Here is a 27127-nt window from a genome sequence, read left to right on the forward strand (position 1 = left end):
TAAAAGTTACATTTCAAGGCTATTATTTGATGGGAATTTGGCTTACCAACTGATGATTTAATTGCAGAATGTGTAGAGCCTGAGCAATAGGACTATTGGCTATTCACAAAGTATTTGAGGTATTTGCAAACTAAAATAAGGAAAGAAAAGGTCTAACATGGTTTAAGGCTGATGACCAATTGATTGAATGTACTGGTAAAAACTCTTGGAAAATTTCTCTACTTCATCAAATGAATCAGAATTTCTGAATCACTAATTTAATAACCAGCAGAACAATTTATATTTAACGTTCATTAATCATTTGCTATTTCCAGTCAAATGGTGACATTTTCATGCTTTTTCTTTTCCAGAACAAGCACTTTGATCCTTCCAGAGAGCCAGAAAATAAGAATACTTCAAATTACAGAAGATCAATTTCAGACAATGATAACAGCTAGGCTTCTTTCAGCCTTTGTAAAACAGTTTCTACAACATATTAACTGCATCTTAGGTGCATAACCAGATCAAGTCCATTGCTGGCTAACTTTTGAGAATGCTGGTTATGTGTCATTCCAATAAACTCAGGAAAGCCTTCCAAAGTGTAAAAGTTAATTGGCCTTATTAATATATTACCACCAGAGCAATCATATGGTCCAGAGTATTGATTAGAATTTAATTCCAATGAAAAGTAAATCTTCGAATGAGGAGAGGTCCAGTCTCCGGAAAGGAAGGAGTCTCAACCCAAGACTTCAAAGTTCAAACCTTCAGAAAATGCCCTCTGAAATATGATGGACGGGCACTAGCTTACAATTTAAACAGCTCTCTTTTAAGAGTTCATCTTATTAACGCCAAATCGTAAGTGATTTCTAGATAGTAGCTCACTGGGTTCTTAACACATTTAGAAGGTTCGGCAAGACACAGCCAGCATTGGCCATCTAAGTCCTATTTCAAGAACTGAGTCACATGTGCCATTGTGCAAAAAAACTGCTAAGCTCAACACATTTTTTTATTCAAGGCTTAAAGGGAGAGAAGATGATGCTAAAGATTTAAGGATTTACTCTTTAAAGAGAATCAAAAACAATATGGCCAAACAAAATAGGAAAAGGGAGGAAAACATGAAGAAAGAATTGTTTTTGAACTGAAGCAATAGTTTCCTTTCAAAAGCTTTCTAAATAACTTTTGCTTACCGACTGGGAGGAGTTTGAGTCAGACTCTGCAGACCCTACGTCGTTGAGGTTTTGGGAGCTGTCTGCCAGACTTTGGGAAAGAGGTCCCTGAAATATTAAGGGAAGAAATACAAACATTTTTATACGTTTTCATTGAGCCCTCGCTAACCCGTGTGAGGCAGCCAATGGACGACTAAATTAGACAGCTGTGTGCCCTCAACATACTACTACTACAAAAAAAACTTTTTCAGCAAATGAAATATGCATGTATATGAAGAGATTTAAAAATCAATAACCCCTTCAAGCACTCTCTAACGGCAGATCAAAATGATCTAGGTAAAGGTATGCCAAGAAAAAAACTTGTTGGCTATGTTAAGCCACATGCAGGGAAATAAAATGTAACAAAACTGCACTGTGTTAGTGTCTCATACAAGGATACACAGAAACTTAAAAAGACACAGTTCAGTCTTTGTGCTACCTGTTTCTGAAGATGAAGATATACAGCATATCAATATGCCACCATGAAATGAACACACCCAAAAACTTTCGAATTCAGGTGTCTACAAAAAAAAAAAAGATGGTGCACCAAGTGTAGATAGAAAAAAAGACTGACATGCATATAGTTCAGGAGTCCCACTATAGCAGTTACCTCGAAACATTACTAGCATATACACTAAACTGCAAGCTTTATTGGAAATGGTGTGAGCAACAGCACAGAAAATATCACAAAGGCACAGGGGAAAAAAAACACTTACCCCTGCTAGTTGGCATGTGGATTCCCTTACCTGCCCCGGTTTGGTGTTTTCCATGGAGCAGTCTGGAATAATTTTGGAAAGCTGAACGATCCAGTTATTAATCTTGTCCCGGCGCCGACGCTCCACTGGGAGAGGAAAAAGGAAAAAACCAAAGTCTTAATTAGGTTCTCTTGTTTCACATGTGGAAGCCTCTTCTAAATGTGGTCCAAGATTCTAAGCACTAAAATCTGCTAACTAAACATTAAAACATGGACGATAGACACAATCATCATAGGTGTAACTTGAATAAAATACACTCAAAACTGCAGGACTAAGGTGCCATCTTGTATATGTGAAATGAACACCCTGTAGATAATCCATCAAAGCAGAAATAAACACAAAGTTAAATGATTTCGCTTTCGGACTGTAATGCTTGTGATCCATTATGTGTATTTACTCTGAATTAATCAATATAAAAAAGCTCAGTCCATGACCATATATTTAAAACATTTTAGTAAGTCACATTTTCAGTTTGAAAATTCTCTTTGTTTAAAAAAAAAAAGCAGTTGAAGCCCTGCATGACTCTTGGTATGGTTCCTTTAACGAGTCCCGAAGATCCACTGGACTAAAATGTAATGCAATCACAGACGGCGTTTTCAAGGGACAATCAGCAATGTACACAAATCTATTTCAAACTATGCGCATGTTTTTACAGGGAGGAGGATGGACACCAATTCAAAGAAAACTACTTGGTATGGAGAACAAGAATTGCAGATTAGATTCTAAATCACCACGTCATTTTCTGTGATACTCGTGAACATTAGAATAGAAAAGCAAGCTCATCCCATGCCCTTATACAAACAAGTTGAGTGAGAGGCCTGGACCACTAAATTGCTCGTTTGAAGTCATAATTAGTGCAGTAATGATTGGCAAGCTAGATATCTGCTCTGCAAATTTAAGCAACTGGAATCATGGTGAAGTTAAAATGCCTTTTTGTAAATATGCCCTGTGTATGCATAGAAATAGCCTTTCGATAACATGCAGAAAGCCATTCATTTAGCTTAAATTTTGGTGACGTTGAGTCACTACAGCAAGATCCATAATTTACAAAAAGTTATTTTGACCTCTTCTTTTATCAGGGAATTACCTCAGACCTTTTCTTACAGTTGCGGAGATCTCTCTGCACAAGAGTGATGGTCTGAGAAGAAAAACAAAGGGACGGATGCAAAAATATAATATGGTTTTTAATGGTTGAGGAACAGGAGTTTAAAGTAATGGAATTCTAAATTACTTTGTCTGTGCATGAAATTTGAATCAAACTCACTACTTCACGTAAGGTTATAGGTACCCTTATAAGTTACTTTCTAAGAGCAATACGACAGCTCTGTTTTATGAAGAAGTACACATAATGGAACAAGGCTGCATTGGTTCAAAGGAATCCATTTAACTCCAAAGCAAGTGAATGCTTTTCAACTCTAAGAAATCTTCATCCCTGGGATGGGGTAAAAAAGAATGTTTGCAAAAGGCAGGGACAGCTGCCATTTGTGTTTTAATAAAAATGGATGTGGATCTAGGCAAATACTTAAGACAAGACAGTATCATTTCTTCTTTACATTTTCTCAGGTCAATTGTACTCTTCTAGACCCACATAATATAAAATAAAATTGCTACCAATGGAACGCATAGGACGATTTATGGGAAGACTACTTTTAAAGATCAGAACGAAGAATCAAAAGTCTGTACCTCAACAGTCATATTTAAGTGACACAGGCAATGGTGAAAGAGGTTACCAGTCATCCAAAATAAGCAATCCTGCTGACGTGAAAGCCACCTGTATGGCTCTTTGGATGAATATCATTCTCATGGATACTTAGAAGTAAAGAGAATCCTCCCATAGTGTGAGGTTTCAACTTACCTGTTGCTTTGAAGAAAAGGAAAATTGGATGAAAAGCATACATAAAGTTTCCTGATCAGTATATGAAAAGAATACTCAAATGGCAGCTTGGTTCTTGGAACACAGGCACAGTCTTGACAATTTAATTTTTTTGAAGTGGAACCTAAAACCAGGTTCTGCATTACCCATGCAAAGAGGAGGCAGTCAAGCACACTGTTGGAAGGTACCCATTCATGTTCTATCAGGAGATGCTTGCTCATCACAGCCACATCAGTGTTCAAGATATTTGGTGGGTAGATTACTGTGAAGTGACCATTCACAGCTGATAGGCAATGCCAAAGAAGGTTAACTTCCCTTGCAAGTTCTAGATGTTGGTCCTCCCAGTCTGTTCCGATTATGTATTGTTGTAATATTACCTATTTGTAGACTGTGAGTGTTAAATGTTATGGTGGCAAGAAGAACAATGTCAGCTAGACAGCTATCTATTCCAGTTTAAGTGTTACAATTGTTTCATGAGGGACCATTCTCATTGATTTCCAAGGGAAACTCCATTACAACGAATGCCATTACAATGCATGCCATTATAATGCGTGACAGTACAACGCATGCCATCACAATGCATTTTAAGGTTAGTAATGGAGATTTTTAAGTTTCAGGGTGGGTATAGGTTTTGGGGTAGTTGGTAATAGTAAATTTTACCCCTACGCCATCCAACACTTTCCCTACTGTTGCATCACTGGAGGGGGAATAGTAAATGTTACTCCTACGCTATCCAACACTTCCCCTACTGTTGCACTAAAAGTATTAAGCGTTGTAATGGTATGCGTTGTAAAGGTAGTTTTAAAGAATGTGTTGTAACGGTATGCGTTGTAAAATCATTCGATGTAATGGTAGTCGCGTTGTAAAAATTGCGATATAAAAGCATACGTTGTAATAGTTTGCATTGTACCATCTTATATTAATCTCCAAGGTTGCCTTTGTGAGCACGCCTCCTGTGTATTGAACTACCTATGACGATCAACCACAGAAGAGAGCACTATTGCTAAAATGTTGTTCTTCAGGTGCCACCAAGAGCATAATTTAAAATTCACTGTAGCTGGTTACTTTCTCATTCAAGTCCCTGTTCTCTTGTATTATACCCAGGTAAGAGTAGATGAAAATTATTTACTAAAAGCTGCCACAATGCCTTGGGAGGAAGCATGTAGGGCTAATTTCAAGTGAAAAAGTTGCACTTTTACATTTATGTCCATTAAAAGAAACATTAACGTGTGCATGAAAGCAGAAGCCTGTATTCTCTATACCTATGGTTAAAGTTAGGTGTAACTGATTTAGAACTATAAACCTGAATTTCTCTCGCTCTCTTGAATGATGCATTTATTTGTGGTGTTGGGGTCTGGTACTGGATGATATTCGTTCGCTCTCAATGAGAAATAGCATATTGGAGATATCTGTTCCTTTGATACCTTAGACCCCAAGGCAGGTTTATTATTCATGAGCTTTTTTAAAAACATGCTTCTGTCTGTGCAGGAAAAATAGTTTCTGTGCATTCGGAGGAATCATGGATGGTGGAGGGAGATCTCAAAAGCATGAGCCTATTATCATTCTATACAAAATCTTTACTCACAATTCTTTTATGGTTCCGCCCACCCAACCCCTGCTTGGAGGAGATAAGAATCAGTAAGTCATTCTATTGAAGTAGCTGGTACTTCCCCCAGAGCAGTTGGTAATGCTGTTCCCCTTTGCTGCTGGTAGTTTGCATCTAAAAGTGTTGGCAGGAATCTTGGTATTCTTTTTAATTATGTCTGTTTTTTTAGTCTTTGCTAGTATGGTGTGTAAACGTACAGATGGTTTTTAGTATATCTCGAACTGGGCTTTCTTTTGCCAGTTTTTTGCTTCTGGATCCCCACATTCACATGAAACTGAACAAGATTAAATCCAGTAAATTGGGAACCTGTATCTCATGTTGAGCATTCTGGCTTAGTGAAGTGAGCTGTGATCATTAAATTCACCTTATGACAACACCTTAGGGAGAACAATCAGCTGTCAATTCCCCTTCATCTTCAGTTTTTTGATCGGTACTAGAATGCCTTACTTGCTAGGAACTACTGTGAAACAATCCATAGGTAAATCAGTGCAGGAGGATTCAATGAGTAGTCTTAATGACTACATAGGCCATGTAACTAATAGGAAAGAAAGACAACAAGATTGCATTTCAAAGCGTTTTTTTTTTACAGTGAGTAAGTTAGGATGCCTTTTGTGTCTAATTCTTGTGGAACTCTGAAAGCATCAAGGAATCGAACCGGCGGAGGATTCGCCAATATGAATTGTGGTTACTGAACTAAAGCTCTTCCCAAAGGCAAACAAAAAAGCTTGTTTGTAGGTTCTGGATGGTTGTCAAGCGAGAAATGAAACCGAGCAAAAATGTCTTATTATTTCAGTATTCCTAACATCTGGGAAGAAGGAATTGTGAAATTAAGAGAACCCGCTGCTGCTTTCAGTTAGAGAGTCTCAAATACGATCACATAAGACTTTTGAATAACATGGGTCTATAAGGAAGCATATGGTTGCTCTGTTGGGGGCACTGTGCGAAGATACAATGTAATTCAATGGGTAGTTATTTAGAACAATGAATTCCAGGAGGAAAATGCAATACATGCCAGGCTTAGCCAGTAAGCTTTTCCTGTGTTCAATGAAACCATGTGATCTCAATCTGGAGCAACTACACAGGAGAAGAGAAAAGCAGTTGTAAGTTCTTGTAGTGGATGAAAGATTGCGGATCCTTAGTGCCTTGTTGAAGAGATACCACAAAGGTCTGTACTTGGGGAGGTGAAGTGTCACAAAAACAGAGCTGCATTGTAGTACTGGTGGTTCATCACATTCCAGCAGTGGAAAAACAGACATGTAGCTACTATGACACAATGGCGGCAATGTTACCACCCTCTTTCACACAGGACAGTGGGTGGCAAAATAATATCAAGATCTGGTGTTGGTTCGACAGCGAATTCTAAACACAAAAATGCAATTCGAGAGCAAGTCTCAACGGCGAATAGGATCTGAACAGCAAAGAAAGTCTTGATGTTGTACCACTTCCTGGCAAGGCTGTTGATGATATAGGTCTTAGCCATTAGACTGGGACCCAAAGTCACCTCTGCAGGCATTAGTACTTTGCTGTGAACCCAAAAGAGAGAACAAAATATCTTCTTTCTTACACCAAAGGCTCTCAGGCAACCTCCCGCCTTATCTTAAAACCTCGGCATGACATTTCTAGACAAATGTTAGAATCCTCAGTAGTGTTTGTCTAGTGCAGACACTTCACTCTAGGTTATCACTGACCCAGTTTCCAGTTCTTTGTTTTTCAAGTAACAATCTCATTTATGGGATATTTTGCCCTTAGTTTGCTTCAATTGAGGTAATTAAATTGATGACCAGAAGGCTAAAACCTGGGAACTAGTATCTGTGTGGTTGAGGGCATGGAGTGAGGTGCCCAATCGGAGACAGATTCCGAAGAAAAATGCCAAAACTGTGTTTGTTTGATCAATGTGTCTTTACATAGGTAGAATATTGTAGGAAAGTCGCAAGTTTTGACATGGTCACTCCCACCTTTTGCCAAGTAACTGATGTGATTTTGACTGGAAGCGTACTGGCTTACTGCTAACCAGATCCCCAGTGCCAGAGCTCTTTCCCAAAACTGTATAATTGTTTCCCCCAATTGGGAAACCTTTAGCACCCTCTGTAAGGCCCTAGTAAATAGTACCCCTGGTACCTAGGGCCTGCGGTACTAAAGAGGGTCCTTAAGAGCAGCAGCAAAAAGTGTGCCACCCTAAGGGAACCCTCACTAAGCACATGCTGGGCTGATATCGCAGGCTGCGTATCTTGGTGGAGACAAAAGTGAAAACACTATGTCCATGTGTGCCATGACCCCTAACACTCCATGTGGCAATAAGGTGGGCTAAACTGAGGTGGACACGATTTTTCAGAAGTAGCCATCTTTATAATGGCACACTTAGGAATTCTGTGAGAGGGTTAGGTCCACGTTTAACAGAAAGTGGTCATATAGGGGAGTTAGTGACCTTAAGGGTCAGTAGCCCATTGGCTACTACTTTACACTCCCCCTAATACCCCTAAATTCAGTACTTAGGGGAGCCCCTGGCACCAGGAGAGCAGATCCTGATGAAAGAAGATGGACAAGAAAAGTTGCACAGGAACAACAGAAGAACCAGCAACTAACTTGGCGCCAACCCTGCTGGCCTGCCTGCTGACTTCGCATATTGCACCAAAAGTCGACTTGTCCTGCAGCTGCTGAGTCCCCAAAACCAAAGAGACAGGCTGCCTTCGCCCAGGAGCCAAGACCTTCTGAGGGACAGCAGAACTGTCCCCTGCATCCTGCAGAAAGCAAAATAAGGACCAAGAGGACTCTGGCCCCACAAAACTAGACGTCGTCATGCACCACTGAACCGAGCCCCCCAGTTCATCTTGAAGTGGGCCAAAGGTGTCAGCGTGGTCCCCAAGCCCTCAAAGTGCTGAGTCCACTGTGGAGTGTTTCCACGTAAACCCCCAGACGTCGCCTGCAGCCTCAGTTAGCAGGCCCCCTCAACCGCAAGTGTTGCTGGACGGAGAAACCCGATACCCCAAACGCCCTCTGCACCAGACGCTTAATTTCAGATCAAAGATGTCCCCACGTCCCTAAACATTACAAGAACGGAAGCCACTCTGTTTCACTGGACTGGTCTCACAGTCCTCTCCTGCAGCCTCTTTCTACTGTGATCATTCTCCATAGGATAACGTTGGGCACCAGAGGCTGTCCGGCACCTCTACACCCGGCCACCCTAGTGCCGCTGGTGGTATTCTGCTGGTGCTGCCTTGGACTTTGCTCACCACTCACCTGAACTCCTGGAAAAGGGTCCTGTAAGTTGCTGACAAGAATTCGTAAAACTCATGATTTTCCTCCCATTGGTTAAATGCTGAACTCAGAAATCGCACTGTAAACTTTTAAAACTGAAAAGTAATTCTCTTTAAAAACGTACTTACCTGAACGATTTTCTTCTCATGCCTAAACATACATAAATAAGCTATGTCTCTCTTTTATTTACCATTGTGTGCATTTCCAGATGTCTTGTACTCCTCTGTGTTAAGCCCAAGGCTGCTCGACCACACTACGCCTCAACAGAGCACCTTGGGTTTGCCACAGTGAGCCCCCTCTCCACTCGTAAGGGAACCCCGGACTATTTACACAATATATCTCATTTTGATATCGAGTATAAAGAGCCAGCTTCCTACATATAGCATTTGTGAAACAGAGCACACACAAATTCGAAGAAATTAAACAAAGTAACATCAAATCACTTCTTTGATAAAAAAAAAAGTGTAGCAAAGATAAAAAACATGTACCATGCCACGAGCAGGCATGTTCCACTTATAAAATAAATAGAAATTAAATGTTTGATTTATTACAGTGTGTAAAGGGGGAGCACACTTCGGGAAAGAAATGCTAATATTTATCTATCTTAAAGGAAATTCTGTGAAGTGGAAATAATGTACACTTTTTCGGAAAATATTAGGAAATTAACAAAGCCTGGACTTGGTCAATAAAGTTCAAGAATAAAATATGAGGTAGTAGTGAATTCAGGAACTGTTTTTTAAGCCACAACACAGTAACAGCAGAGTTTGAAATGCTACATCTTAGCACTTATGGGAGGTAGTTCTTTGACACCATAAGATGCATTACACTGCAAGAAGGACATCATTTTTCCATGTCAAATTGTTATTAAAAACAGGAGTCTACAAAAGGTTTAGCACAAACAAGATGAAGTAAATGAGCATACCTTCATTGTGCTGAGCCCGACGTTTTTCATCTCTTGTTGTACGTGGGCCATCAGATTTCCTGGTTACCAAGTAAAATTGATCAGGAAAAAAAATTAGTCAGATGAGTGAAATAAGTTGCAGCCAAGCACAATGCTCCGCTTTTCATCAAACCAAATGAATAAATAAGCAGAAATGAGCAGCTAGTCTGTAATAGGAACGCTAAACCAAAAGCCACTTACTTTTGATATTCTACTAAGAAAATGGATTCCTTCTCCCATTTTTTAAATTCAATCAAACATGATGGAAATCTAGCCCTTTCTGGGAAAGACCCAGGGTTCCTCAAATAGCAAGCAATCGTGGCTTTCTTCACGGATTCAGGTGCGTTTCAACATTTACCACTGAGAAACGTATAGAAAGACTGGGTACAGGGCAGTGGTCAGGTGGATGCAAACTGAGCACTTCTCATGGGAATAACTGACCTTAGGGTAACCAGTTTACTTCTATATGATGCTCAATTTTGTTCAAGAATCTCAACCAGAACTTCACACAATACAATGCAACAGCTTCAGGGGCGGGTTTGATGGTCACATTTCGAATTTCAACAGCACAATTCATCTGAAATGAACTATAACCAGTTTATTTTTCTTTACCATAACTATTATGTGATTTGCAGTATGGAAAAATAGAACTTTTCTGTGTTTTGGAAGGAATACATAGTAATAATCCACATAGCCAATGTCTCTCCTTTTCATTTCAGACTTGGTAGAGACGTTAAGTTCTGCAATGCTCTGTACCAAAGAGGGCACTTAGATCTTCAATATTAACTACTGGTAGCAGCACTGAATTAGGAGCATCAATCAGAATCATCCATCTAGACTTACATGTGTTCACTTTGAAGGGTATTTGAGCAGAAGAGAAAGGAGGCTGTCCCAGTACTTGATGTGCAAACAACTTGGAGGTTGAAAGCATTAGAGAAATTCAATCTCACTTCTCCAGGTTACGGAGAACAGAACGGGTTCAAAAGAGGTAATAGGGAATGTAATGGAAGACATGACTGTTCGAACCAACATACAAAAAACATTGTGAGGGCAATGAGTCCAATCACTGGAAATCGCTCAAGGTTCTTTTTCTCAGCATCCTACTTCAGTTTGGATCGAGCCATTTGCAAATCAGTCTTAACCCTGCTCCAATAGGAAAAGCCCAACCTGAACTGCAGGCCCGGTCCTCCCTGAACATGAACATAGGCAACCCATGATCAGTTTCAACATGATTGGGGCTCATCATTCGGGTATAGCAGGGTTCTAGTGGCTCAGTGCGTAAGGGACCCACACCTGGATATACCCTTTGCAACTTCGCGTATGAGGTCAAATGCCCAAAAGATGATGGGAGCAATGCTTGCAATAAGTCTAACCACTACCAATTGCTGAGTGCATTGCTTCACCTACTTTACAGACATCAGCATCCAACGGCTCAAGACCCAGAAGAAAAGGAGCTGCCACTGAAAACAATGTAGTCATTAGACTCATAATAAACATTAGGTAAAGTGATACATAAAGGGAGGTGAAAGCAGAGCATTGTAAGCAGATTGGCAGTGGCGAAGGAAAGTGTGGCAGCAGAGGAGAAAATAAAGTAAAAGGTTAGGAGACTCACGGCGAGTATGGGTGGGTTCTGGGTGCGATAGATCGTTGAGGTCCAGTCTGTAAAACTTCTTGAGGGGACATCATGACAAAAAATTGTCCTGTACATCAAAAAACATACACAAAAAAGAGGTACATGTGATAAGGAGAACAACAGTTTTAAGATGTGAACTTATGAAAGCTCATAAGTTAGTAACATGCGTGTCCCTAGTTTTTTGTTAAATAAATGTTTGAACAACTGCTGATGACCAGCTCATATAAAATTGAGCATCTGAAGACCACGCAGTCTCCATCAAGCTCTTAATTAAGTTAATATCCAAGTTCACAAGAAAAATACATTTCAAACACCATTCAATACTGACAATCATATCCAAGTTCACAAAAAAAATCAATTTCAAACACCATTCAATACTGACCATCACATGCAACCCTCAAATAGAATCAGAAAAAACATAGTACAACCTTTTTCCAAAATACAATAGTTAAACCATTTTGCTTTATACATATCATGCATATGGCAAATGGGTATAGAAAGCAGGGAGGGAGAACCAGTTAATGGCATATAGATAATATTGAATAGTTATATCAATGTGTAAAGTACGTTTGGATTTTGAGGACCTTTTGTGATAAAGGCCCTGGAATATCAACAAAATTATTCTGCCATTCATTCTTTTACATTTCTTTTTATGGTTAGTTGTGATCAGCATTAAGTAATGTGCTTAATTTCTAATTGATGCTGAAGAACGTAATTATTTTGGTTTTGAATCATAGTTTATAACTTTGATTGCTGGAGAGAAAAAGATAATAAGACATACCTTTGCTTAGCATAAGTATAAATCCTAGGCTAATCTTCAAGCATTCAAGAGAAAGACAAGTGTTAGGAGGAACACTTGTCTTGCAACAACTGCCTGTATAGCCGACAATAAAAGCTGCATTATTGCGGCTTTAGTCAAATGGGCTTTTAGCAATTAAATACCATCCTCCAACCCCACCTTCAAGTGGAAGACATTTTAGCAATCCATTAAAACTACTTGACATATATTATGTGGTGCATGTATTTTGTATTCATCCTACACAAGGAGCTCTTGACCGAAATCCTCAATTTCCCTCACATCTCGTATCACATGTATGCAAATGATACTCCACTCTACATGAAAATTACCTTTCCCAGGGACATCAGTACCCTTAATAACTCCTTGGCCAAAAGGCAACATTGGTTAACTTGTAACCACCCAAAACTCAATGCCCTTAAAACAGAATTGCTATTGATCTCACCACCCAGATAGATTCTCCCCTAATATTAAAGACTGTCTCCACATCTTACTGGCTTGAACTGTATCCTCAAAATAATCTTGGATAATACCATCTCCATGAAAATGCGCATCAGTGCCACCAGAGGAGGTAACCATCAACTACATGCCTTAAGGAAACTAAAAACTTTCCTTCACACAGCAGATCTCAAAACAGTAGTTCAAGCACTTGTGATATCCAAATTAGACTATGGGTGCCACTCTTATAGGCCTACTAAAAAGCTAACTCGCATCCCTGAAGGCTACGCTGAACGTGACAACAAGGATCATCACTGGCTGAAAAAAAGAAAAGTGACCATCTGTTCTCTGAAATGGTTACAGTCTGAGGCTACGATCCATCTCAAAATTGCCTATATGACCCATAAAGCACTGCATCATAACACCCCTTCTTGCCTGTGCCAGAAACTGACACAATCAGGCGGAAATAGAACTTCCAGAAGCACAAGTTCCCTACTACTCAAGCCACAATTATGTAACAAAAACAAAACCTACAATCGATAATTTTCTGGCATGGCCCCTAAAAATTGTAACTCTCCTCCAAAGATCAGGTGCAAACCCTCCTCCTTTTTCTTCAGAAAAGTAAAACGTCTACTAGCCAACAGATTTCTCTCACATTGAGGCCATACCTCCCTCTTCTCAAGTGTGATGCTTACAAGCCAGTGTGAGGCTCCACCTATCTGTCCGTTGCTGAACCTTCCACATACCGCCCGACACCTATCGGACTCTGCCTTTTTTCGTTTCACTATATGTGCTGTTTCTGCTCTTCTTAATATTTTGACTCTATTCTTGTGTCTCCTCATTTCAGTCAATACATACATGATTCAATACGTTTGGCATCTGGGATCCATGTCCATACAAATGGATCAACTCTGCTTGCACACTTACACAAACAGTTAAAGGAGTCACTTAAGACACCCCTGTAACAGTAAAGAAATAAGAAAATGTAGACCTTCATATACAATTATTTTGATGATTATAAAACAGGATATAAGAACTCAGGCATGGGAAAATCTCCAGCCTGCTGCCATCCTGACAGATTCTAGAGCATTTTGGGATGTTCTAAATGGGTCATATTCTGCAGATCATTATAAACAAAAAATTGAATATCGAATCCTCCCGGGAGACTGGGTGGGTCATTTTTCGCAGATTTTTTCTAGGAAGTTCGGAAACAAGTCTTTCCAGAGTGAATTGACCCCCACAGAGGCAGAAACTCTAGCATTTAGTAACTCCATAGACGTTGAGGCCATAGCAAGGGGTATTTTAGAGTCATCCGCAGGGAAGGCACCATGCCTGATATGGTGCTCTTCGATATGTATAGACAAACCAAGCATTTTGGACACCTCTTTCAACTGATGTCTTACGTGCTGCAGTTGAAGGAGCTAGCCCCCAATCCTGGGAGCAGTCTATGATTGTCCCCATATTTAAAGAGAGAAACAGAAGCCTCCTTTCAGGTTATCGGCCCATCTCCAACTTGGACTTGTCAAAAATACTAGGCTGAGTCCTTTTAGAGGCCTTGGAGAGCTGAGCACTTGCAAGTACCTTTTTAGGTCGAGCCTAGACGCAAGCAATGCGAAGCATTGCTGCAGTCTGCTCGACAACTATTGTCACCCGTTTCTGGGAATGTAGACACGAGTCAGACGCGCGCTTTTTCAGTGTCAGTTTTGACCGCGGGAGCGCGCTGCTAGCTGTGTGTGCGGTGTCAGTTTTGCTTTCATCAGTTTCGTTTTCATCTGGCTGCTTGCTGTGTGGGCGCGCTTCCGTTAGGCCACAATTCCCTTGCAATGCGTGCTTCATCGTGATCCTCCCGGGCCATGGTCTGCCAGGGCAACAGCAGGTACGGAGCCCCCCTCACCCCTCCCCTGCCCCCAGCCCCCTTTTAAACTCGGGGGACTCCGCTCTCAGCGCGCGCAGGCACCGGGCATGTGCCTCGTGCCCCCTCCGCAGAGTTCACGCTGCGGCTCTTGCCAGCTCCTTTCCCAGGGCTCCCTCTTGGTCAAGGGAGCCCCGCAACAGTTGCGCAGACTCTTGCTGGCGGCCCCAGAGCTCTCCACCGCTCACAGGAGCCCCGGGCCGCGAGACGCATTCACTCCGCCTGCCTCCTTTTCCGGTCCGGATGCGCCCCCCGGCCCCGTCACAGGCGACCTTGCCTGACTTCCGGAGCGGCCGCGGCGGGATTCCGGGGGCATTTTCTGCCACACAAACCTGGTTTTAAAATTCCTTTTAGAGCGCGCGTGTGCTCCACTCCTGGACTTGCTCTAGCTCGTGTGTTTTTCCCCACAACCATCCCACTCTCTGCTTGCCCTCTTCTTCCAGGCTCCTAATTAGTTTCAGTGCAGGCTGTCCAGCTGCTCATGGCTCACTGTCCGTATAGCGGAGCATGCGGGCTGGGTGCAGCTTTCATGTGGGACTGGTGAGCGATTGTTGCTCTGCGGCGCCTCTGTTTCTGCTTGCGGTGTGGTGGCAGAGGAGGTACGTTTTAGGCATCTCCCAGGCTGCTGGGCGCCTTTGGTGGACGTGAAGGGGGGGTGAATATGTCCAATAGGTCAGTGCTTGTCTAGCCTAGCATGTGGGCTGTTGGTGACTTTCTCTGGGTGTGGTAAGCAAAAATCTAAGAATTCAGTGAATATGGTCACTGGCCATGCCCGGTCCTCTCCCCCGCCAAGTTTCTATGGTTTTACTGCCTCATTGTTTTTTTGGAGACCCTGTTTTCATTGCACCACACTTGATGTTACACTTGTGTATGTGGCCTTAGGTGCATTTAGGGTGTGTGGATGCAGGTTCTTTAATGTCTTCATAACTCACACCAGTCTCCCCCTCTTTTCAGGACGAACCAGGAGCTGTGGCTCAGTGGCATGATCTTCTGCTTTTTTCGATCATGGGTCCCTCGGCAGCAAATGTTTCTGGTCCCAGCTGTAGTCGTACAGTGTTGTATAGCGGTCTTTGTAGATAGTGTCAGAAATGCTGATCCCTGTTTGGACAGTACCCATCGACTCATCATGCAGCAGGGCCTTGGGTTGTTCCTGCTTGCGGCGATTTTCTGCCTGACTTGTGCAGCTGTGAAGAAAGCTTGCAGTGGGTGTCTCAGTGGGTGTTTTTGCACCTGCTGAGGTTGCTATTGTATGCACAATTCACACAGAGTGAGTTGTCGGTGCTATTGTATGCCTTTGCTTTTGAAATGGCTGCCGTAGTAAAGAATAAAAAACACACCCATAACTAAACTCGCTGCAGGCAAGTTGCTTCTTACCAATAACTAGCTTTAGAGCACTAGTGACAAATTCACTTTGTGTACATACTAATGCCATCTGATGGTTGTCTGTGTAATGAAACTCCAGACCGATAAAAGACACGGTTTCTTTTGCCATTTTAATTTAGACCGTATTTAAATATTCTACACAGAAAACAGACCTGTATCCTCGGACTGTTGCCGTGGGGAGAGTAGAATAGACAAATTATATATGCATGTGATTTCATTATTATGGCTGAAAGGGTGCGAGTTAAGTATTAAGCGCGGCCTGCCCATACTAAATTACAATCACTTTTATTTAAGTATTAATTATTTAAAAAAATTCAAAGCCATTGTTATTTGTAATATTAATACATCTATGACACACATAATTGATGACGCCCTCCAAATTCTGGATCGTAATGAGTCCTGCCTCCTCATCCTTCTTGATCTCTCGTCAGCATTTGACACGGTCAAACATGAGAACTTGTTGGGGCTACTAAGTACTAGGATGGGGCTATCGGGAACTGTTCTCAAATGGTTTTCGTCTTTCCTTCACAACCGGTCTCAGAGGTTCAAGATTGACAATGTACTATCTACACCTGTGCCTGCAGATCTAGGGGTTCCACAAGGATCCACCCTCTCTCCTACACTGTTCAACCTCGTTATGGAACCCCTCGCCACCTTGCTTCAAGCATCCAATGTTCAATTCCATATGTACGCTGATGACACACAACTCTACCTAAAGTTACAGTCCCCGGAAGATATCAAACAGCTGAATTCCACGCTTATTAACACCCAATCCTGGCTGGCCAATAATCACCTCAAACTGAATGCTCTAAAAACTGAGTTCCTACTCATCTCACCTCCGGCGAAAATCTCCACCACCCAAACCTGGCTCAACAACCTAACAGCACTCAATGTCCAACCTACCATCGTGGACTCGGCGAAATCCCTAGGCATCACACTCGATGCCAAGCTCGACATGCAGCAGCACGTCAGCAAAGCCACAAAAGCAGCTCATTTCCAAATTAACACGCTGAGGAAAATTAAGCCCTTCCTCCCGGCCAAAGACTTCCAAACTGCTGTACAAGCTCTAGTCATCCCTCGAATAGACTACGGAATTGCGACCCTCAGCGGTCTCCCACTATCCACAACAGCACCCTTAAGAGCCTCCCTGAACGCTGCCGCGAGACTCATTACTGGCTCTAGAAAGCACTCGCACATATCCCCAGACCTAAAGTCTCTAAAATGGCTGCCTTTTGAAGCCAGAATACAGCTAAAAATTGCAACTATGACACACGCGGCCGTGCACCACAAGGCACCCAACTACCTCGCTCAAAAGCTGTCTATATCAGGAGGTTCGAGATCCAATAGGAGTACTAAAAATCTACTCTTGAAACCTCGTAGATTTCGGAAAGCGAAAACTTACAAACGCTCCTTCTCTGGAATGGCACCCAGGATCTGGAATGCGCTCCCTCCTGAAACAAGGCTAATCACCTCCACTGCACTCTTCAAGAAAGAGGTGAAAACAATGCTTTTGGCCAAGATCTCCTGATCGCTACAGATGTTGGGTCAGAGACTCTGCATTGCTTGTACCGCTGCTCTGCCTTTCCCCTGGCACTATACTTGACTTGTTGGGGGCACTATTACGCTACTCTCTTACTACCGACCAAGATATGATACACGTTGATTTACTGATCCACCTGTACGCCAGTGTAGTCGGACCAATGACCTGTGCTGCTCTATACTACTCCCTTACCTTATCATATATGGATTGGTTTTATGTTTGTTTTTATCATCCATGTTATTACCATGTTACTTACCATGTTATTACCATGTTATTATCATGTTATTACCATGTTACCATGTTATTTACCTGATCATATATGGATTGGTTTTATGTTTGTTTTTATTATCCATGTTATTACCATGTCACGGACTATTATACTGTTCCCATTATCTCTGTTTACTCCTTTTGCCCCCCCCTGTCTTTGTGAAGCGCTCTGATATCTGTAAGGATCCTGTTCGCGCTATATAAAACTTTGAATAAATAAATAAATAAATAAATAAGTCACGTAAATACAAAACACGTTGCATTACAAATGCTATAAGTGTCACATTCGCGAAAGTTATAACTATTGGCATTGTTAATGACAAAGCTATTAATTTAGCTATTTTCAAAACCAAAACATAAATATAAATATTGTCATTTACAAGACCAATAGCTCAAACTTTCCTAATACGAGACCTATTGCATTGCAAATGCTTGTTTTATGACATGTAATACGGTTACAGGCCGAGACAGTTGATCAGAGTCTAAATCGCCTCTTAAGTTCAAGGAAATGTGTTCAGGCCAGGGTAGGGGCCCTCGCTTTGGCCTTTATGGACCTCTCTAGTGCCTTCAATATGGTTGATAGGGGCAAGTTAAGGTCCTTGATTTGTAGTGCAGGGATTGACCTGCCCTGGTTAATTTTCTAGCATGTGTGCACAGTGGTACCAAGGTACAAGTCCACTATAACTTAAATGGAGACTATACTACACTTTTTGACTCAACCAAGGGTGTGAGACAAGGTTCCATTTTGGCACCTTTTTCATTCCTCTTCTATATAAATCATCTTGAGACCATTTTGATTGCAAAAGGAAAATATCGTCTAAGAGCTGGTGACTGTTCTGTCCCAGGTTTTATTATACGCCGACGATGCAGTGTTGATCGCTCTGTACTGCCAATGGTCTGCAATTGCTCCTCAACATATTTAATACCTTCAAGGGGGATCTTTAAATCATCAAAAATCACATATGAACGCGGACCAATCGGGATTTATGCCTCATTGAAACACTGCCCTCAACCTGAGACGGGTACATGGTGTATTGGGGAGGGTGGAAACGATCCAAGAGGAGGCGGTTATACTTTCCTTAGACGCCTCAATGGCATTTGATACACTTGAGTGGCCATATCTAATGGCGGTGCTTGACAAGCTGGGATTCGGACCTATTTTCATGTCCTGGATAAAACTACTCTATGCGGCACCGCAGGCGCAAGTGGTGGTTAACAATAAACGCTCTAGTACCTTCAAGTTAAGCAAGGGTGCTCACTATCATCCTTACTATTTGCCCTATCCCTGGAGCCCCTGGCGGCTTGGATCTGACAAGACCCAGTTATTCAAGCGCTGAGATGGTCGGCAGACTGGGAGAACAGCATCTCGCTTTAGGCAGATAATATACACCTCTTTCTAGCCTCCCCCCGCAGGTCACTCAGGTGTATCCTGGATATCTTCACGATCTTGGGGAGATACTCAGGCTTTTCGATAAACTGGGATAAATCCATAATCTAAGTGCTCAAGGGAACTCCCCCTAGTCTGCATGACGATCGTCTCATCCAGACCGCTAAAGGTGGATTTCGTTATCTACGAATATTTGTCACTACGGATCCCAAACTACATTTCGAAAGAAACTTGCGCCCACCTCTACAACGGTTGCGACGAGATACTGCCATTTGGAAGACGCTGCCACTCTCGCTCCATGGTAGAGCAGCCCTATTTAAAATGATGTTGCTGGTCGGTTTCTTCTATGCATTACAGAATGCCCCCAACGCAGTGCCGGCTAGTTATTTTAGGGAGATTGAGGGGCTGCAGAGGGAATTGCTCTGGGACGGACGACTTTGAATCACACTTAAAAAACTGGTTCTCAACTGGTATGATGGTGGAATAAGCCTCCCGGATATTAAAAAGTATTACTGGGCTTCCCACCTCATCGCAGTCAACCAAGTCACATACCGTAGCCCGCAAGATCCAGGCTATACCATGGACAGATGGCTCCGGCCGGGTGGAAACTATAACAAAGCGTTATACACCTCCCTTAAGAAAATTCTACTAACTTGCCCAACTAGACATACTGTGCTGATCTGGCACGATGCACATAAAAGTCTGGGGTGGAGTGGGAAGTTAACCCTGGCTACTCCATTGTGGGACTCAGAACGACTGGGACACTTGAGGACATCCAAGGGATTCGATAGATGGGATCACATTGGCATATCACGTATAGGAGATCTTTGGGCCAATGGGGAAGTGGTAGGGTTTCAGACACTGCCACAAGATGAGTTAGCAGATACAGAAATTACTGATATATACAGATCCGCTATGCCCTATATGTAGCTATACCAAGGGGCACCTCGCTTCCTGAATCCTCTCCATTAGAGTATAGACTCCTAGACGGTTACTTGTCGCAAAAAGCAATTTCTCTTAGCTATAAGAAACTGATCAACAATACCCTTGACCCCCTTGAGAGGCTTAAGGCGTGTTGGGTAAGAGACAGCCTAGAGATGTATGAAGATGAATGGCAGGAGGCGGTGGCCTCCCGCGAGAAGTGGGCATCTCCGCCCGGTTAAGACTTGCGGTATGGGCAAGTGGGCACATACATGCACATCATATGGGAATGTGACCACATTCAGCAGTTCGGGCAAGGGGTGCATAGAACTATTAGGACAGTTCTCAATAAGGAAATACTCCTCGAGGCCAAACTGTCTCTCCTTAATGTATGGGAACCCACGGATCTCAACAACTCAGAGAAAACCTGGGTAACACTGGGCCTCACTGCCACAAAAAGGGATATTGCACAAAAATGGGGGTCGGATGCAACACCTACTTGGTCAACTTGAAAAAAGAACCTAGACTGGTGCATGTTTAGGGAAAAAAACTGTATATATTGCACGGGGTGCCTGAAGACGTGGTCCTCAATTTGGGGTAAATGGAATACATATAGGGGGATATTTGTCTAGCACCTGTGATACCAACAGACGATGAGGTAATTTCCCCATGAGTCCATACCATCGAAGAACAAGTTACTTACCTGAGGTAACGCTTTTTCTGGTGGATACAGTTTCTGCCTGTGGATTCCTCACCTTATGATTATCCCCTGCACCAGCATTCCGCTGAAATTCTTCATAGCTCTCCGCGCCAACAAGGATGTCTCAGTGTCATGGTTCCGCACGCGGCTCCGCATGACGTCACCAGAGCCATAAGAAGACCACGTCGGCGTGATGACGTCAGTTCCAGCCATTTTTTCCGTGCCACTAAGGCCAAACCAACCATAGAGACAATGCATACATAGTATACAGAGAGAAGTGTGGCTCAATGGTTAGAGCGGCAGACCCTGATGCAGAGGTCTGGCCCGGGACCAGGGTTCAATTCCCGCCTCAGCGGGTCTTGGGCTCAATTTCCACGGACCGGAGAATGCTCGCCTCTGTGCCTATTCTAATCATGGGTCCCACTCTGCAACTCTGGGCAATAGCTTGCTTAATCTCCACAACGGCCCCAACAGCGCTGGGATGCCTGGCTTCACCTTGGGGGTGCCAGGGAGTGGACATTTCACAATGAAAAGCCAGGAAGGGTTCCACAGCGGTATGCGTTACAGCTCCAGGACACCCCAGTTGGGGTATCAGTGCACTTTACAAGTACAAATTGCATTTACATTTACACATACACTCAGTGTATAATGAAATAAGAAAGCTTGCACTTCAAACAAGACAGCAATAAACCAATAGAGGTAACAAAGTTCTGAGTACACAAAAATACATCAAAAAAACGAATACCTCAGCTTTTATGGTATAAAAAGGTGGACAACGGGGAGGTGGGTGGGTCTGTGAGGAATCCACAGGCAGATACTGTATCTACCAGAAAAAACATTACCGAAGGTAAGTAACTTGTTCTTCTGATGGATACATCGGCCTGTGGATTCCATACCTTATGAATAGAATCCTACAGCAGTACCTCACCAGGAGGAGGGTGTCAACCCTTCTATACCAAAAAGTCCTGCAAAACAGAGCGTGTAAAATGTCCATCCCTCCTCACCTCAGAATCTAAGCAGTAATGCTTTGCGAAAGAGTGGAGGGAGGCCCAAGCTGCAGCTTTACATATGTCCAAAACAGGAACACCTCTAGACAATGCAGAAGAAGGTGATTTAGCCCTGGTGGAATGAGCTCTAATGCCTACTGGAGGCTCCTTACCAGGCAGGTAGTAGCATATCGTGATGCACAAAATGATCCACCTGGATAAAGTGCGCTTGTGCACCGCTTTGCCTTTCATATGACCAGCATATCCAACAAAGAGCTGTTCATCTAGACGGAAGTCCTTCGTTCTGTCCAAATAGAAGCTAATCGCCCTCTTTGGATCCAAACAATGAAGTCTCTCCTCCTTTTTGGATGGATGAGGGGGAGGATAGAAAGTAGGAAGGGTAATTGACTGACCTAGGTGGAAGGGAGTCACCATCTTAGGCACAAAAGCAGCCCTGGTCCTGAGTACCACCCTTTCAGCATGTTAGGTCAGAAAAGGAGGCTTTGAATTCAAAGGCACAACCCCTACAATCAAGTAGCACAACAAGCGACACCCCACACTGCGAAGACTTCTCTGCTTTCTTTAAGCTAAAGACTGACAAAATAAGAAATGACCTCATCATGGATGTAAGCCGATTCCCCAACCACACAAGAATGGCTAACACTCAACCTAAAAACATGGCTTCCTGGCAGTACTTCGATACCTACTCGGAAGAAACAATACACAAACTGCTCTGTACCTTGAAGCCCTCTAACCACCACACAGACCCTCTACCTGCTAATGCTGTAAAAGACTTCATCCCCTTGCTCCTCCCTCTCTGGACCAAAATTATCAACTGCTCCCTGCAACAAGGCCTCATTCCGGACTCCCTCAAGGTGGGGCAAGTCACTCCTATACTCAAGAAACCTACAGCTGATCCGACTGACCTAAACAATTACCGACCCATCACCAATATCCCCACCCTGGCCAAACTGCTGGAGAAATGTGTCCAACTCCAACTAACAAGACACATTGACCAATTTGACCTCCTCAATTCTCATCAATCAGGATTCCGAGCGAAACATAGCACGGAAACAGCTATGACACACATAATTGATGACGCCCTCCAAATTCTTGATCGCAATGAGTCCTGTCTCCTCATCCTTCTTGACCTCTCGTCAGCATTTGACACGGTCAAACATGAGAACCTGCTGGAACTGCTAAGCACTAGAATGGGTCTATCGGGAACGGTTCTCAAATGGTTTTCGTCCTTCCTACACAACCGATCTCAGAAGTTCAAGATCGATAATGTGCTATCTTCACCTGTGCCTGCGGATCTAGGTGTTCCACAAGGATCCTCCCTCTCCCCCACTTTGTTCAACCTCGTCATGGAACCGCTCGCCACCTTGCTCCAAGCTTCTAATGTCCAATTCCATATGTACGCCGACGACACACAACTGTACCTAAAGCTTCAATCTCCGGAAGATATCAAACATCTGAACTCCACGCTTATTAACACTCAATCTTGGCTAGCCGATAATCACCTCAAACTAAATGCTCTGAAAACTGAGTTCCTTCTCATCTCACCCCCGGCGAAAATTTCCACCACCCAAACATGGCTCAACAACCTAACAGCACTCAATGTCCAACCCACCATCGTGGACTCAGCGAAATCACTAGGCATCACACTGGACGCCAAGCTCAACATGCAGCAACACATCAGCAAAGCCACAAAAGCAGCTAATTTCCAAATAAACACACTGAGGAGAATCAAACCCTTCCTTCCGACTGAAGACTTCCGAACTGCTGTACAAGCGTTAGTCATCCCTCTAATCGACTACGGAATTGTGACCCTCAGTGGACTCCCGCTATCCACAACAGCACCCTTAAGAGCCTCCCTGAACGCTGCCGCAAGACTCATTACTGGCTCAAGAAAACATTCGCATATTTCCCCAGATTTAAAGTCCCTAAAATGGCTGCCGTTTGAAGCCAGAATACAACTAAAAATTGCGGTTATGACACACGCGGCCGTGCACCACAATGCACCCAACTACCTCGCTCAAAAATTGTCCATATCAGGAGGTTCGAGGTCCAATAGAAGCTCAAAAAATCTACTCCTGAAACCCCGTAGATTCAAGAAAGAGAAAACCTACAAGCGCTCCTTCTCAGGAATGGCACCCAGGATCTGGAATGCGCTCCCGCCTGAAACTAGGCGTATCTCCTCCGCTGCACTCTTCAAGAAAGAGGTGAAAACCATCCTTCTGGCCAAGATCTCCTGAACTTTATAGGTAGTGGTTCAGAGACTCTACATTGCCTTGTATCAATGCTCACCTTGTCCTTTGGCATTACACCTCTACCTGATGGTGACACTACTACGCTTCTTTCGTCCTACCGACCAATATATGAGACACATTGGGTCACTGATTCACCCTCCCGATGCCCTCACTCAGTGCGCTCTCTATACTAGAACACTGTTATAAGCCTGCCACACACCCAAGGTCTACCTGAACACCTATGTAATGGGATCCATGACTTGTGCCGTTTTATTACCTGTTCACCTGACTGTATATTGATATGTTTTATGTATTTTGTTTTATTATTATCCTTTCATGTTAGTGACTACTACATTGCTCCCATTACCTCTGTTCTTTCCTACTGCCCCTACCCTGCCATTGTGAAGCGCTCTGATATCTGTAAGGATCTTGTTCGCGCTATATAAAACTTTGAATAAATAAATAAATAAATAAAGCCTGGAGCTCACTCACCCTCCTAGCCGAGGTGATAGCCACTAGAAAGACAGTTTTGAAAGTCAGTAGTCTCAAAGGACAACTATGCATAGGTTCAAAAGAGGAAACCCATTACAAAATGTTAACACCAGATTCAAATCCCACTGGGGCATAATAAAAGGAGTGGGAGGAAACATGTTTGTCAGACCCTTAATGAATCTTAAGACTCTAGTAGACTTAAATAAAGAAGGCTGATCAGGTAAACATAAAAATGCAGACAATGCTGACAAATATCCTTTAACAGTGGCCACAGCACAAACCTGCTGGGCCAAATGAAGAGAAAAACAAAGACCAGAAAGATGAGCCTTTAAGGGATCAATAGATTTCTCTTTGCACCACTTAACACATTTAGACCACCTGTATGAATAGACGGACTTGGTGGAGTGTCACCTGGCCGATAAAATAACATTCACCATTTCAGGCGGAAGAGAAAAAGAAATCATGTTGCCCCGTTCAATCTCCAGGCATGAAGGTGCAGGGTCTGGAGGTGGGGGTGTAGAACCTGCCCCTCCATCTGAGCGAGGAAGTCTGCCCTGAGAAGGGGGGGGGGGGGGGCTATGGAGCGGAGGGTGCAATGAGAGGTCAAGTAGATCTGTGTACCACACCCTTCTTGGCCAATCCGGAGCGATCAATATGACTTGGGCCCGGTCTTGGCGAATCTTCCTCAGAACCCGAGGAATCAAGGGTATGGGAGGAAACTCAAAGAGTTGTGAGCTCCAACTCAACTGAAACGCGTCCCCCAACGCTCCCTGCCTCGGAAACTGGAGACTACAGAATGATGGGCAGTGCGCGTTCGAGAGTGGCAAACAGGTCCACCCGAGCAGTTCCCCACATCTGGAAGATGTGCCGAACTACCTCTGGATGAAGCCTCCCCTCGTGGTCGGCGGAGAACTGTCTACTGAGACTGTCCGCACGCACGTTCAGCACCCCGGCCAGATTCTGATGATCCTGAGCCCAGGACCAGAGTCGCAATGCCTCTCTGCAGAGATGGTACGATCCTACTCCTCCCTGCTTGTTGACATAGAACATCGCAGCAGTGTTGTCCGTCAGGACTTGAACCAACTGAACCTCAAAGGAAAGGGGAAAAAGGCCTTGAGTGCCAAACGTATCGCCCGCAATTCCAGAATGTTGATGTGAAACAACCTTTTCTCTGAAGAACAAACACCCTTGATCTCCAGATCCCCAAGATGTGCGCCCCACCCTAGGGTAGAGGCATCCAGTTATCACTGTGGCCACCGATGGAGGAAGATGGAAGGGCTTCCCTTGACAGAGATTGCCCTCTACGCTCAACCAAGACAAATCCGCTGCAGCTTTTCTAGAGATCCTCAAAGACTCTCTGAGATCTCCATTGCGCTGATACCACTGCTTGCGGAGACACCACTGGAGAGCCCTCATGTGCCAGCGTGCATGGTTGACCAGCAGAATGCAGGAAGCGAACATACCGAGCAGGCGAAGGGCCGTCAGAACTGGAACTACAGCTCAATTGTAAAACAAGGGAATCATTATCTGACTGTCGGGAATCCTTTGCGGATGAGGGAATGCCCGTCACAGTGGGATCCAGTACTGCCCCTATAAACAGTTTGCGCTGAGAGGGCACCAGGTGAGACTTGGGTACATTTATCGAAAAACCCAATTTGTACAACAGCTGGGTTGTAACCTGCAAATGACGACTCACCATTTCTGGAGACTCTGCTTTCAACAACCAGTCGTCCAGGTAGGGGAAAACTGGAATTCCCGACCTCCTGAGATGGGCAGCCACCACTGCAATCGCCTTGGTGAAGTCTCGAGGTGCGGTAGTAAGACCAAACGGAAGTACCGCAAACTGGTAGAGACTTCAGGATTGGGATGTGGAAATACGCATCCTGCAAATCGATGGACACCATCCAGTCCTCTTGTTGCAACACCTGAAGAACCTGCGCTAGGGTGAGCATCTTGAATCTCTCCTGCTTGAAAAACAGATTCAAGATTCTGGAATCCAGGATAGGACGTAACTTGCCATCCTTCTCGGAGATCAGGAAATACCGGGAGTAACACCCCTGACCCCTTTCCTGCTCTGGAACCACCTCTATCGCACCTTTCAGTAACAGGGTAAGAACCTCCTTCTGAAGGAGAAACAAATGATCCTTCGTGCAAAACCCCGGACAAGGAGGGTAAGGAGGGGGAAATTCCCTGAAGGGAAGAGCGTACCCATTTTCTACAAGATCTAGAACCCAAAGGTCCGAAGTTATAAATTTCCAGTCCTGTAAAAAATGGGTAAGCCGGCCTCCCACAGGACCCACATGATTAAGGATGGCGGATCTTGGGCTGCTTTCCTGCCTTACCAGGGTCGGGGTGGGGGGGGGGGGGTTTAGTGGAGGTAGAGGAGGAAGAGGGATGACGTCCGGCTCCATGAAGGCGACCTCTGCCTTTACCTCTGTAGCTCTTATACAAAGGGTTTTTCTGCTGTTGCTGAGGCTGTCTGGACCCATGAAAGGAAGACCTCCCAAAGCCACAGTATCTTTTAAATCCAAAGCCTCTTTACTGAGCCCGCAGACTTAAAGATCTTGTGGTAGCCTTACTGTCTTTAATCTCTGCAAAACAGAGTTCCCCTTTTCTCCAAAACGCTTGGCGCCAGCAAATGCAAAGTCAACGAGAGCAGCCTGCACATCAGGAGAAAACCCCGAAGAGTTCAACTAAGCATGCCTCCTTGTAGCAATAGACGAGCCCATGACTCTGGCAACAGAATCTGCTGTATCCAGACCAGACTGGATAACCTGGTGAGCAGCAGCTTGAGCATCCACCAACAC

The 27127-nt window shown here is 43.7% G+C and overlaps 1 protein-coding gene across 15 annotated transcripts in view; it reads right to left on the reverse strand.

Annotated features, from left to right (window-relative positions):
- Nucleotides 1–27127, reverse strand: part of USF1 (upstream transcription factor 1) — a 173608-nt gene that overhangs the window by 21884 nt on the left and 124597 nt on the right. For all 15 annotated transcript variants that reach the window (XM_086945406.1, XM_086945401.1, XM_086945404.1 and 12 more), the window contains 4 exons: nucleotides 11226–11313; nucleotides 9596–9654; nucleotides 1931–2025; nucleotides 1167–1253 (listed from right to left, as the gene is read on the reverse strand). In XM_086945406.1, the coding sequence (XP_086801532.1) occupies nucleotides 1167–1253; nucleotides 1931–2025; nucleotides 9596–9654; nucleotides 11226–11313 (329 nt within the window). The remainder of the gene's footprint in view (nucleotides 1–1166; nucleotides 1254–1930; nucleotides 2026–9595; nucleotides 9655–11225; nucleotides 11314–27127) is intronic.

Source organism: Lissotriton vulgaris, chromosome 12 (genome assembly GCF_964263255.1).
Source record: "Lissotriton vulgaris chromosome 12, aLisVul1.2, whole genome shotgun sequence".
In the NCBI taxonomy this organism is placed as follows: Eukaryota; Metazoa; Chordata; class Amphibia; order Caudata; family Salamandridae; genus Lissotriton; species Lissotriton vulgaris.